Source organism: Brachionichthys hirsutus, chromosome 4 (assembly GCF_040956055.1).
Source record: "Brachionichthys hirsutus isolate HB-005 chromosome 4, CSIRO-AGI_Bhir_v1, whole genome shotgun sequence".
Classification (NCBI taxonomy): domain Eukaryota; kingdom Metazoa; phylum Chordata; class Actinopteri; order Lophiiformes; family Brachionichthyidae; genus Brachionichthys; species Brachionichthys hirsutus.
Window position 1 is genome coordinate 6,226,501 of NC_090900.1, and position 14,281 is coordinate 6,240,781.

General features: G+C 42.1%; 2 protein-coding genes across 3 annotated transcripts; one reads left to right on the forward strand and one right to left on the reverse strand.

The window, feature by feature from the left end:
- Positions 1-693: 693 nt before the first annotated feature.
- On the forward strand, positions 694-1,663 carry LOC137893286 (probable gluconokinase; the record flags this gene model as incomplete). The annotated part of the gene is made up of 2 exons (XM_068738740.1): positions 694-743; positions 1,136-1,663. Coding segments are annotated over 2 exons (417 nt in total), but the record flags the coding sequence as incomplete, so codon positions are not given.
- Positions 1,664-4,111: 2,448 nt separating this feature from the next.
- Positions 4,112-11,886, reverse strand: gkap1 (G kinase anchoring protein 1). 2 transcript variants are annotated; one of them, XM_068738368.1, is made up of 12 exons: positions 11,764-11,886; positions 11,204-11,461; positions 10,562-10,720; positions 9,984-10,061; positions 7,727-7,865; positions 7,609-7,637; positions 6,765-6,926; positions 6,369-6,455; positions 5,533-5,596; positions 5,345-5,415; positions 5,179-5,256; positions 4,112-4,452 (listed from the first exon to the last, which is right to left on the reverse strand). In XM_068738368.1, exons 2-12 carry the CDS (start codon positions 11,441-11,443, stop codon positions 4,411-4,413), a joined length of 1,149 nt encoding a protein of 382 aa, XP_068594469.1. In that variant the 5' UTR covers positions 11,444-11,461; positions 11,764-11,886; the 3' UTR covers positions 4,112-4,410. The 2 variants fall into 2 exon arrangements, with proteins under 2 accessions (XP_068594469.1, XP_068594470.1); XM_068738369.1 differs by lacking the exon at positions 9,984-10,061.
- Between the last annotated feature and the right edge of the window lie 2,395 nt (positions 11,887-14,281).

Genomic DNA, 14,281 nt, shown 5'->3' on the forward strand with positions numbered 1-14,281 from the left:
AAAGCAATCTACAAATATTTGGTGGTGTGCAAAAGTTCTTTGTTTACATGTTTGCAGGCAGAGCAAATCCTGCCAACATTTGGCAGCAGATGGCGAGTGGCAATGGCTGGTAACGTCTCACAGCAAAAACAGCTTTGAACGATGTGGGACATTACAGTTTGACCTGTTCTGACAAGTGCTTTGGCATACTTTAAAAGTAAACGGTGTTTGTCAGTGTCAGGATGAAGGATGAGGTGAAGGATAAATGTACATTTGGAATTACTGTCAGTCGCAGGCAAAAAATAAATCGGACTTTGGTGCCAGTTTGAGTTGGCAGAGGCAAATGGGACAAGAAAAATGTGGCTCCTCCTAATAAAGACGTTGCAGTAGTTAGTTGTATCCAATTAGGACTGGGTTTGATTTCTGACTGCACCAAAAGTGTTTCTGTGTTGCCATGTCTGTCGCGCTTGTCAATGTTTGAGTCCGTGACCGGGTCTTAAAACAACTCCGTCAAGTCCAATAGATAGAAAACACTCGGAATCATTCTAAACACGTCGTCACAGCTTCTATTGGAGTCCTAATGTAGTACTTTTAGAATAGAGGGGAAAATGTGTCAACCTTTTCCACACCTTTTGCTACATCTGTCCTGTGATCATCTGTGGTGCACGGATTAGCACCATGGGTGATTAATATTACTTATTGTGTTGCTTGTCTCATCAGGACAGATTCCCTTGGCTTCTCAAACTGCATGATGTCATTGAGAGGTGAGAATGAATAAACCTCTCAGAGACGTATTCTGATATTTGCCTACGCAAAAATATATACTTTTGTTGCATTTAAAAAATGGTGTTGGTTTTCGAGAGCGAGGGAGCTTCAGAGCAGGGAGGTAAAGATATGAGGCGGTGAAGTTGTTGGAAATGGTTTTAAAAAATTGAGATGAAAAGCAAAAAGAGGAGAAGATGCGTTTCGGAGTTTTAAGGACGATGAACTTGGCGAGGGAGAAGTGTCGCCGGCAGATTTCTTTTCCTCAACTATTCCACAGCTGTTTTTCTTGATCGGCTCATCCTCCGTTCATTTATTTTCCTTTTCTGTTCAGAGGTTTTAAACATTTTTCTATACAACTCATGGCTTCCGCTCATCTTGTTCCTGATTCCAGTGAAAGACGCTCGGGCTCTGATGCTCTGCTGACATGCTCCGCCCTGAAGCGCCAGTACAGACAGATCCTCCTCTATGGCTCCAGAATCCTCACCCCGTCCTACAGTCCAGACCAAGACATCTGGTCCCCATCTCCTGATGTCTTTTTTCTCTTCCTACACGGCGACCATGATCTCCTTTACCAGAGGCTTGTGGTTCGAAGGGGACATTACATGAAAGCCGACCTGCTGGCTTCCCAGTTTGATGTGTTGGAGCCACCATCGAATGAGGAGAACATGTTGTTCCTGGACATCAGGAGGAGCATCCCTGATATTGCCATGGAGATAGAGGGGCACATCAGAGGCCTCAAGTTGCCACCGAGGCCTTAAACTAATGCCATCTCATAGCAATGTTTGGAAATCTTTGTCTAGTCCTTTGTTTGTACACGATACGTGCACGAGCTCAATGAGAGGGGCTGGAAAAGTTACACTATGAATGTCAAAGCAAAATCCTGAATCTCTTTGCACGAAAAGCAAAATAAAATGCAATCTTGAGATCTTGTGTTTATTTCATTTCACTTGAACTTGAACATTTTCTGATGTTTAATATATTTATTAATTTCACACAGAGAATAACAAACAGAAATACAGACAATACAAAGAATAAAAATAGAAATAAAGAAAACAAATAAAATAAAAATAATGTAAATAAATCCCACCCAAACCCACCCCTGTTCACTGTCAATCAAACAACATATTACATTTCACATCAATACAAAATAAGACCTATTGTACTTGAGTCAGCACAAATATGCTAGATCAAACAAATGGTCACTCCTGGACCTGAGTAGAAGGTTGGTCAAAAAATATTAGAAAAGGCTTCCATACTTTATAAAATTCCTTTTCAGAACCCCTCAAAACAAATCTGATCTTCTCTAGTTTGAGATAAAATAATACATCTTTAATCCACTGTGACACAGTGGGTGGAGCTGCAGCCTTCCGCTTAAAAAGAATTAAACGTCGTGCCAACAATGTCGAGAAGGCGATTAATTTCTGACCCCCTGCCGGTAGTGCCAAGCCTTCAGTATCAACCCCAAACAAAAATAATAATGGATTATGTGTTATCCTGACGCTGAATACGGAAGAAAGTATATCACAGACACCCCCCCAAAATTGTTGTATCCTGGGACAGAACCAGAACATATGGATCAAAGTGGCATCTGCCGATTTACATCTTTCACAAGTTGGGTCGATTTGAGGGTACATCTTAACCAGTTTTGCTTTGCTAAGATGTGCCCTATGTACCACTTTAAACTGAATAAGGCAATGTCTTGCACACATGGAGGATGAATGAATGTTCCTTAAAATCTTTTCCCAGTCTACGTCAGAAATACCTTTTTGGAGATCCTGTTCCCAGGACCGCTTGATATCAGCCATTGATGTGGAACTCAAGCGTGAAATCAAAACAAGCATTTCAGAAACAGCCTTTTTCTTGATAGGGTTAAAACACATGATCTCATCAAGTGTATCATTTGGAGGTTTAGTAGGGAATCCTGAAATGGAGCCTGAAACAAAATTTTGAATCTGTAAATATCTGAAAAAATGAGAGGCGGGTAAGTTGTATTTATTGGTCAACTGTTCAAAAGAGGCAAATGTGTTTTCAATGAATAAGTATTTTAAAATTGTCAGCCCTCGTCTCTGCCAGCCATAAAATGTAGCATCATGTAATGAAGGTGAAAAACAATAATTAAATGCAATTGGGCTTCCTAAACTCATCTTCAAAAGACCAAAATGTTTTCGGAACTGAAAGCAAATTTCGTTGCCCTAGAGCAACGAAGGTTTCAGGCCCATCTCATATAAGTCAGACATAACCGACCTGTACTCTCTCCGTTGGTTAACCACCTCGGGGCTGTAGTCTTCGTAGATTCGGAATGTTTTGTCCATGTACTTCAGATCATTTCTCCTCCTGGCCTCCCGTATCAGCAGCTCCTTGTTTTGGTAGCGGTGGAAACAAACAATGACAGGCCGAGGCCTGCCTCCAGGAGCTGGTTTGGGGGCTCAGCTACGATGTGCATGGTCCAGAACTTGAACATTTTCTGACATTTCCCTGCTACTTGGTATTTAAGATTCAACTAACAAAAGCCTTTGGTAATCTTGATTAAACAATTAGTTCCGTCTCTACATGGAAGATGTTTCACTTTAATTTTCTGCTTTCTTGGCAAATTCTGCATCATTTAATTGTTTTTTTTTTCTTTCTGCAGATTGCTTTTTTTTTTTTTACTCTGAGACCAAAAAAGAGAGATCCACACTGTTTTGCTTCCACTTCCTCATAACCTAGTGTCACCAAATTTATTAGATTAGTTGCAAACTACTGAAAGCCATATTTTTGTGTAACCTGATCTGACGTCAGCTGACAAGAGATCAAGGGACTTCATGCTTTAAGTTGCTGCCAGAAGACACACGGATGCCGGGGAGCGCGACACCCCAACACTCATCGCTGGAGAGCCGTTTCTGTCCTGTGACTCATCTGCAGACCTCAACCAGAATATTTTAGGAGCTTCTAATCCAGAAAAAAAAAACCTTGGCTACTCTCATATCTCACACATCCAGACACACACACACTCCACCAGAGATTAAAACCCCCTCCGTCAGGCAGCAACAAACACACTTAGGTTGTCAAGTGGATCATATGCACACACACACACACACATCTGATCTTGACGCATGTTGGTTAATCTGAAAGGTCTCTGACATCGAACGGAGAGGGAACCTCGCAAAGATAAATTATGCTTAAGAGGCACCAGAAAGTAAATGTTAAAAACTCAGTAAATGTGTTCATTTATCAAACAGGTTATTGCTATTACTGTTACTAAGGTGTGTGTGTGTGTGTGTGGTTCAGGCATGTTGTGTATGACTGCACTATACAGTAATAATATATTCCCAGGACAGCCACGCCCCTAAAATCTCAACATTTGTGAAAATGCACAAGAAAGATTGAAGTTGTTTTTTTCCCACTGAAAAAGTAATTTATTTACTTGACAGTGAGAAGGAACAGTAAAACGAACACCCATAGATAACATTTGGTATTAAACCCCACACAGAGCTCTCAACGCGGGGGTCCCAACACAAACGGTAAACCTAGAACCTTCTGTAACGCATCCTGTGTTTGGACTGTTACGCCTGCATGCACATTATTATTTTTTTAACAGAGTATGAGCTAAAAAGAACGATAGAAAGAGAATCCTGGTTGTGATCAATCTTTTCTGTTTTTCTTCAGGTCTTTTTCCTTTTGAGACTTTCATGGATCTGTCTCTGAGCCTTTCTTCCCTTTCTTGTTTCCCTGTTTATAAAAAGGAAAAAAAGCGCATAGACAACACAGTTAGCCAGAAGTACTGTACGAAAAATTATTCTGTGACCTAATTAAAAAAGATGCAAAAATTAAAATGTTAAAAACCCTGTAAAACATTGAATATCTCTCATCATTACTGTCAGCGTAGAGCTGATCCCTGGTGCATTCCCACCTCTACACTAAACTCCCGTCACTCCGACTGCACACTTCACTGCTGTCATACAACCGTCATACATGTCCTGAACTACTCTCACATACTTCTCTGCCACTCCAGACTTCCTTATGCAGTACCACAGTACCTCCATGCAGTACCTCATGCAGTACCACCGTTCCTCTCTGGGCACCCTGTCATGGCCTTTCTCTCGATCTACAAAGACACAATGCAGCTCCCTCTGACATTCCCTGTACTTTTCCATTGCTAGCCACAATGCTAACATTGCATCCTCGGCATAAAGCCATACTGCTGCTCACAAATACTCACTTCTGTCCTTAGTCTAGCCTCAACTACTTTCACCCCATAGCATCATCATATGACTCATTAGCTTAATTATTTTTTCATCCAGTATTCAACCAAATTCTACTCCGTATGACCGGCCCTCTGTGGTGGGGGCTGCAACATAAGCTGGAACTTTCCACACACAATGGATCACATCTTCTCACAGATTCAAGTCCAAAAGCAGCACAAACTGATCTAACGTGATGCTCTTCAGGTCTTACCTGGTGTTTCGGTTGTTCCGACTGCAGACCTTTCACTTTGGACCGTTCTTGTTCGAGAGCACCATGTAGTAATGTTACCTAAATTTAAAAAGCACATTATTATTATTATACAAATGTCGCACCCCCGCCAAAGTCCTCTCTTAAGCTTTACTTCACGGTCACTCACCTGTGCCGACAGTTCTTCTTTTATATGAAGTAGCTCTTCCACCTGCAGGAGGATTTCTGCTTTGTCTTTCACTACAGACGAGGAGGTAACGAGAAATGACCAAACATCGGGCCACATATTGACAATACAATGAAAGAAGGAAAGTCAACTACGGTTGTCTACTGCATTGTGTGTGACGGTTGACTCACTCTCTCCCTGTTGGAGCATTTTAAGCAGCTGGGAATTTCTCGCTTTCACTTCTTTATACTTCCCCTACAGAGTTAACAAGAGAGAAAAAACCTTTTTAGAAATGTTTACCTTCTACTGTTGGAGATGTGTACACAAACATGTTTATTTATGTTTAAACTTTCACATAATCCAAGTAACTGTATAAAAGCATCCTGCTGATGAAAAGAAAAAAAAAAAACCCAAACAGACCATGGAGAGTAAAATAGAAAAAGGTACGGCAGGACAAGCCAGTGGAAAGGCAACCGAGATGCAGGTGATGCCGAAGTTGGTTTGTATATCGTCACTAAAATGACAATTTAATTCCTTAAAATATGTTACGGACCAAAAATAAAAAGGTACTACCGGTAAATACTCAGGCTCAATCATCACAGGGGTGATTTATTAAAGGACAGTAAAAGCTCTTTGCTGATATGGAAATGAATGGGCACACAGCTACCGCCATGCTCCTGGGCCCTCTGGCAGGTGTTCCACTGGCATCTTGCAATATTATCCTTGAACTATTTTAAGAAAAAAGAAAGCCTAATACAGTCACCATTAAATGCAAGCGTGAAATACTCGTATCCCCAAGTTGACGTTTTAAATCTTGTCATGTGGATGTCTTGTTTCAAATATTTCACTTCAACTAAAACAACGTTTAAGGAAAAGGACCATCCTGATGTTTGAGGATTCATTAGATGTACTTAAAACACGGCCATGACTCACGGCACTATACCTTCTACTTAAAAGAAATGCATCTATAAATATACACATATACTTTGATACTTCTGACAGAGCAGGACATCTTATGTTAGCTGACCTCCCACTGTGATATAGTCTTCTTCAGCTTATCGATTTCCTGGTCTTTCTTTTCCAGCTCATACTTCAGCTGCTCTGTTCGAGGGTCCTAAAAATGAGAAGGGGGCAAAGCAAAGCAGGATAAATACATCCTGTTAAAGTCTGCATTTATTCAGTCACTGGAAATTATCTAGAGACAGCTGGACACATAGAATGTGCGTAGAACGTGGAGCGGAAATCAAATAAGGGAGATAGGGATCTGTTTTTTTCTTTCCAAGTGTCCAGGCCAAATAAAAGGACATTGGTGCGTACTGCTGCGTACATAAAAAGATAAAAATCCCAGCATGAGATGATTTATTTATGCACTGTGGAGACCTGACCCACAACGCTACGCTGCATGAACAGTCCGTCCACCCACCGGCTCGTGCTCCGTGGAGGTGCTGATTTCCAGTGACTGGCTGTTGCTGTATTGCTCGCGTCTCTTCTCCTTTTGGATAATGCGACTGACATCGTCCTCCAGCTTGTTAAAAAACCGGTCCTGCTGCCCAGCTCCCAGCAGTAGGTTTGCTGATCTGGCATCCTGGGTGGGAATGAGGTCAGTGCTACATCAGTCCTCAGATTTAAACCCAAATAAACACAGGTAAACCACCAAGGAGGTTATGTTTTTGACTGCATTTGTCTGTCTGTTTGTTAGGAGGATAATATACAATCTGAGGATGGGTCTCGATCCAACTTAGAGCCCATTAAATTTTGAGAACAGTCCAGATACCAGTCTGGATATGAAAAAAACAAATCTGAATTTGGAACATTTCCCTTGAGTGAATTTGGATGCATATTTTAAAATCCTCCATTATAAGTACCGGTAAATGGGAAAAATCCAGATTTGTTTTTTATATCCAGAGAAATTGGAATTTCCCTTGGGATGAATAAAGTATCTATCTACCAAAAACTCGTAAAAACTCATAAAGAAGTCCGATATGAACTATCACGTAAAATGTCTTGAGTCTGATCCAGAATGAATCAGGAAAAAATATTACATTTTAACATTGAAAACTCCATTTACGGATTCAAAAATCTGTTAAGAATACTCCGATTCACTTTTACTGTATAAAAACACCAAACTCAATTTATAGATCACCATGGGGACGGTGTAAATTGCGAGGGGAATGAGCTGCTTGGCGGATGTGCTTTTCTAGTTAACACATCCTCCCTACATCAAACATAAACAGGGATAAAGACTTCAGGGGAAAAGTGAGCCGCACCTCCTTCTCTTGTTTCCTACTGAACATTTCTGTAAAGAGACAAAGAAAACAAAGCAGTTTAAATAAATATTATTCTGGGTGCTGGATGAGATGAAATGGATCAAAACATTTCCCTCACCTGCATTTCCTTCCGCCTGGAAGTCCTGGAGTGAAACCGTCTTTTTCTCTTTCGACTGCTGATTCTTCTTTTTGTCCTTCTTCCCGCTGCCCTCTTTCGCTCCTCGTGACTTTGGCGACGGTGTGTTTGCGTTCTGGTGCTGAAGGAAAGCAAATCACTTGCTTTTTGAACAAGTTTTTTTCTGTTTTACAATAACGGCTCAATATAATTTCCAAAGACAAGTTAATGTTGTCATTTTTGGATTGAATTACACAGTAAGTGAAACCACAGATTAAAGGAAACTGAAACACATCCGTGTTTCCAACATTCTGACTTTAACAAGAACTTTCCTCTCCCTTAAGGACCCCCCAGGCATTGCCTTGGCAAACTGTTCAGTTGTTAGTTCGCTTCTTGAATCCTGCCACCGCCTACACAGCCTATATTCCATTCTGTCAAAATATAAAAACGTAAAAGGAGGTCTGGCGTCTTCCGTGATGGCAGTGGAGGTCGTATCAGCACAGAGGAACACAACTGCAGTGTAACATTTTGAAAAGGACAAGTAAAAAAAAAAAAAAAAGCACCTAATCCAAAGCAGAACACATTCCGGTCCGGGGGCTCCCGCCCTCCAGGTGGAAGATGACCTCCACCTCGGCGCGTCAGAGAAGGTACACGATTGTTTTGTTACGTTACTTCCTTGATTTTAAAGCACAGCTCACTGAATGTGAAGCGATTCAAGATGAAATGCTGCACAGCATCTGATTTCAAAACACACAACCCAGCGGGGTTTAACTGTTACTGGCGTCAACGAAGGTTCCGTTTGTTGTGGCACAGCTGAGCAACAACAACAAGATGTACACAACATGTTTCAATAAAATGGTGAAATCTCAAGAACAACGGGGTGAACTGATTTCATGTTTACGCATCGTGCAGCACTGAATCTTGTGGCTGAATGAGATTTCTTTTGGATTTGAATTATTACAAAATGTAGGCCTTTTTTTTTTTATTAATGACAATTTACATCCTTAAATTGCCCATCCTTCCATTTTCAGCTGCTTATCCGGGGCCGGGTCGCGGGGGCAGCAGCCTAAGCAGGGAAACCCAGACTTCCCTCTCCCCGGCCCCTTCCTCCAGCTCTTCCGGGGGGATCCCGAGGCGTTCCCAGGCCAGCCGAGAGACATAGTCTCTCCAGCGTGTCCCGGGTCTTCCCCCGTGGTCTCCTCCCGGTGGGACGTGCCCTGAACACCTCACCAGGGAGGCGTTCAGGAGGCATCCTGAATAGATGCCCGAGCCACCTCATCTGGCCCCTCTCAACGCGGAGGAGCAGCGGCTCTACTCCGAGCTCCTCCCGGATGACTGAGCTTCTCACCCTATCTCTAAGGGAGAGCCCAGCCACCCTACGGAGGAAGCTCATTTCAGCCGCTTGTACCCGGGATCTCGTTCTTTCGGTCACTACCCAAAGCTCGTGACCATAGGTGAGGGTCGGAACGAAGATCGACCGGTAAATCGAGAGCTTCGTCTTTCGGCTCAGCTCTCTCTTCACCATGACGGATCTGTGCCGATCCGCCTGTCGATCTCAAGAACAAGACCCAGAGCTACTTGAACTCCTCCGAATGGGGCAGCATCTCCACCCTTTTCCGGCTAAGAACCATTTTTAGAGTTGCTGATTCTCGTCCCGTCCGCTTCACACAAACCGATCCAGTGAGAGCTGGAGGGCACGGCCTGATGAAGCAGACAGGATCACGTCATATGCAAAAAGCAGCGACCCAATCCTGAGGTCACCAAACCGAACCCCCTCAATGTCCCGGCTGCACCTAGAAATTCTGCCCATAAAAGTTCTGAACAGAATCGGTGACAAAGGGCAGCCCTGACGGAGTCCAACCCGCACTGGAAGTAGGTCCGACTTACTGCCGGCAACGCGGACCAAGCTCTGACGCCGGGACTATAGGGAACGGACGGCCCACATCAGGGGGTCCAAAACCCCATTCTCCCGGAGAACCCCCCCCACAGGACTCCCCGAGGGACAGGGTCCAATGCCTTCTCCAAGTCCACAGAGCGCATGTGGACTGGTTGGGCAAACTCCCACGCACCCTGAAGGACCCTGTCGAGGGTGTAGAGCTGGTCTGCAGTTCCACGGCCAGGACGAAAACCACGGCGCACCTCCCGAATCCAGGTTCAACTATCCTTAGACTGTTAAAAATGTAATTTGAAGTAAAAAAAGATCTTTAAAAATTCTCTTGAGAATCTGTGGGTGTGGAGTTGTGTGTGTCGGTCATTTTACCTGCTTGTGTTGTTCAAAGTCCAGTTTACTTAAAATTAAGGCTTTTTCCAAGTCAGCCTCATAAAGTTCAGACGTCATCTACAGAGGGAGGAGGGAAACAGAAGGAACGTACCTGAGACGCCACGGTACTACGGTCGGTAAAATCACAAATGACTTTTACAATACAGGCACACCAGAGCTGCACACGGCCCTCCACATCTGACCTCCAATCAGCTTTATGAAACCAGATGGACATTCGCCATTTATATATTCAACTGATGAGCTGGCGTCTTGTCCAGGGTGTGCCCGGCCTTTCGCCCCGTAGTCAGCTGAGAGAGGCTCCAGCTGACCCGTGACCCACAAGGCAGAGAGAGCGGCAGAATGCACATTTGCCAAAAATAAACGAAGTCGCTTATGGAACCTATTTTGCCGTTTTCAACTGCCCATATGTCAAACGGGATTTTAAATTGATTTGATCAGGATCCATCTCACCTGTATTTTACTTTCTTGGTGTGAAGCTCGTGTGGAGAGTTCATGAATGGTGAAACATCATCTCCAGAACGGCTCACGTGTGCCGAGCGATTTGCTTTTGAACTGACCTGCTCGTCCCTCTGCTTCCACTGCTGCCAGCCCTCTGGCGGCGCATTGCGGTCGCCCGGGGCAGGAGTGAGAAGTTCACCAGCTATCCCGGACAGGGTCACACAAGGTGGCGGGGCGCAAGATTTCGGAGGAATCTTCTTAAAGGCTAAATTACGCAACTAACACAGAGAGAGACGAAGGAGATTAATCCAGACAGCTGAATGGCCATTATTGCTCTTATTATAAACGGCTCTTACACCCTATTATTAACCTACACAAGCCGTCAGAATGTGTGTGCACATAAATTACAGCCAGATTATTATTTTTTACATTGTGAGGTACAATAAAACCTTGATATAAGAGTATAATTCGTTCCTCATAACTCAAATAAATGTTTCCCATGTAAAACAAATGGAAACAGTCTAGATGAGACCGACTGTAACCCATTCCCAAAGTAGAAGGTACGACTTCAAGTGACAAATTGATTATCAAGTTCTACTTTCTCATGAAAAGCACGCTGGCCTATCCTTTCAGGGAACGTGATATGAAAGCTCTTTCTACCCGCAGCCGGAGACCTGATTTACTGACAGTTTAATGAACAGTACGAGCGCCAGGCGAGGGTTCGGCGCGGCGGAAGCAGGTCTGATGCTCCCGTAACGCACCTCGTTGGCCTCGGTCTGCTGGCGCTCTTTCTTCTTCTTCTTCTTGTCCTTTTTCTTGTCGTTGCAGTGTCCGGCTTTGCTCCCCGCGACCCCTTCCTTCCCTTGCCGGTGTTTCCCAGAGGAGCCTTTCGTGGTGGTCTTGCCCACATCAAAGCCTTCGGAGTCCGAATCCGAATCTATCTGCAGCAGGGCGAAGCGGGAGGCGGTGGTGGGGACGTTGATCATTGCAGGCGTTGCCATTTTAACGAAGAATACCAACTGAGGACAAAAAAAAACAAAAAAAAAAAGGCGAAGAAGAAGAAGAATACAGTGAGATGAGATAACCGGAATTCCGATGACGAAAAAATAAATATATAATTGTGGTAAAGGCCAGAAGTGTTATTTAAAGTAACAGATATATGGCGAGTCTGTTTTATTAAATGTCCTGTGACGTGAAAGCCAGATAGAATTACACAGCGGTAAAGCGTTAGCTATGTACCGCGCTTAGCCGGTTTTGTTAGCCTACAAACAAGTGCAAAAGTCGTGACGAATGAAAATAAAACCGACGTCAAATGACTCACAGTGACCTTTTCTTCTTGATACACGCTCTGGCCTGCTTCGGGACTTGGGAGGAAACTTGTAAAGGAATAGTTAAATGTATTCGCGCAGCAGCTACTATTGCGTACTAGTGGCGTGCTACAAAGCAAAGTACGGCAGACCGAGAGGTCCAAAAAGGTAGAAATCTGGAAATGCGCACAGTACGTTGGTAATGAGGGGAGAAAACAAGGACGATATTAAAAACGTAATTAAATTATAAAGAAAAAATGTTGTTTTTATTAATTGTACATTTATATATGCGTGCATTTTGGCTCTCTCTAACTCGATCTTTCTCTCGATTTTATTCTCATTGTAAATAAAAATAATTATAACCCAAAGTAATCAAACTAATTATAACCTATTAAAAACTCTGAAGTCGCTTGAAAGCCATTAAAACAATCTTAAATCAATTCTAAACTTGACGGACAACCAACGTGGAGGTTAAAATTGGAGTAACATGAGACTTTCAAAGTCTTCCTGTTAAAAGCGTAGCTGTTGAATTCTGGACCAGCTAAAGTCTTGCTTTGGAAAGTCAATGGGAAAAAATAATAAAGACAGAATGCTACGTTTGAGGTCAGAGGCTGATAGTGATGGCTTGATATTTTTGCAATATTTCTTACATGACAGTAACATAATTGAATTAATGTATTGATGTGATCCAATTTCAAATGAAGGTCAAAGGTAACACAGAGATCTCTGACTTATGGTTTTGACATGGGGGTAATTCGTAATGATTATCTCTACTTTCTCAGAATTGAGTGGCAACAGATCCGTGATTCCAGAAACAGCTGTGTACAGGGACTAGGTTGCGGTAATTACTTCATTTTCACAGATACATACATTCACCATGAACTTTATTAGGAACAGATATTTATAACAAATAATACGTCTGTTAGATATTTGAGTTATGCATGCACGCTCACAATACACAGGTTGCACAAACATTTTTAGTTTCTTTATCTCTACATACTTTGTGGTAATAATCACACACATAGATTAATCACATATAAAGTATCACACATTGTAACTGATACAGGATGGGAATAAGTTAGGGCCCTAACGGCCCATCCCAGGAGGAGGGTGTAAGCACCCCCCAGAAGGAGGGTGTTTTCATGCCCACTATAAAGATCACTGCCGTAGAACATTCGGGACTCTTCTACAGAGTCCCGCTCCCGCGTCTGTAGGAGAGTCCAGCGCTGTATTTCCTTACCAGCTTTGTACTTACTGAAAACCTTCAGTAAACTTGATTCGTTTTATAATCCTGACTCATTATTGAATAAACACCTCCAACACGAGATATAATAAAAGAACCGGGGGAAAAAGGAGAAACCTAACACGTCTTGCAGGTGTGCATAGATTTCATTGCATGAAAACATTACACCCCTTTATATTACTATTAGAATCATCATTTGGTCACTTTGATCGCGACACAGGTCTGAAAATTAGAAGTGCAACACAAAGTATTACTCTTCACATTGACCCATTTTATTATATTCAACAACAGACTGATGGGCATACATATTGTAAATATTTAAGATACGTTTTAAACTCATAGAACCAGCTTCAGTGTTGAGGAACATACACTGAGCTGCATAACTAAATAATACCAACAAAGCGCTGCATATTGCATTAAACACCACATTCTGACACTAAACACACAATTTTACCATAAATCAAAAACAAAGTTTTATTTTATTATATTCAACAACAGACTGATGGGCACACATATTGTAAATATTTAAGATAAGTTTTAAACTCATAGAACCAGCTTCAGTGTTGAGGAACATACACTGAGCTGCATAACTAAATACCAACAAAGCGCTGCATATTGCATTAAACACCACATTCTGACACTAAACACGCAATTTTACCATAAATCAAAAACAAAGTTTTTTCTGGAAGAAGAGCTTGAAAATTAAGGTTTCTCAATAATTTACTGAAAAAAAACAAGCAACCTTGGAATGTGACATTCTTCATTTACATTTAGTAACAGCTGGAACATAAATAGCATATTTATTTGTCACATGCATATACAAGTCATTTAAAAAAAATACACGTACATCAAAGAATGACAACAATTGCTGTGAATTTATTTTCATATGAGCATCACTGTGTGCCATTTTGTTTTTTATTTGCAGGTCAACAATCACATTGGATGTGTTTGTCTGAATTGCAGCGTAGCAATCGGTTCACTGAGCGCATGTTTGAGGCTACATTCAGGGACGTAACTAAAAAAGCCCATAGAAAGACACTTCTTCAATAACAACTACCGTATTGGCCCGAATATAACACGACCCCGGATATAATACGACCCCCTCTTTTTCAAGACTCAAGTTTGAGAAAATACTTTTTGAACACCAATTTCAATTTTTATACAGAAAATAATTACAGTACATCTGAAACAAATGATTATAACAATAAATTCGAGAGAAAAAGCATGTTATTTTGCCACATCCAAATCATGCAAAAACTGTCTCACATCTTAATATCTGAACATTTAAA

Bases quoted from the DNA above. Each gene is read 5' to 3' on its own strand.
- gkap1 (XM_068738368.1), bottom strand. From the start codon at position 11,443: ATGGCAACGCCTGCAATGATCAACGTCCCCACCACCGCCTCCCGCTTC. The intron at 7,866-9,983 runs GTAAAATGACCG...GCTTTCCTTCAG, and splicing joins ACTTTGAACAACACAAGCAG to CACCAGAACGCAAACACACC. The intron at 6,927-7,608 runs GTGCGGCTCACT...ATTCCCACCCAG, and splicing joins GTAGGAAACAAGAGAAGGAG to GATGCCAGATCAGCAAACCT.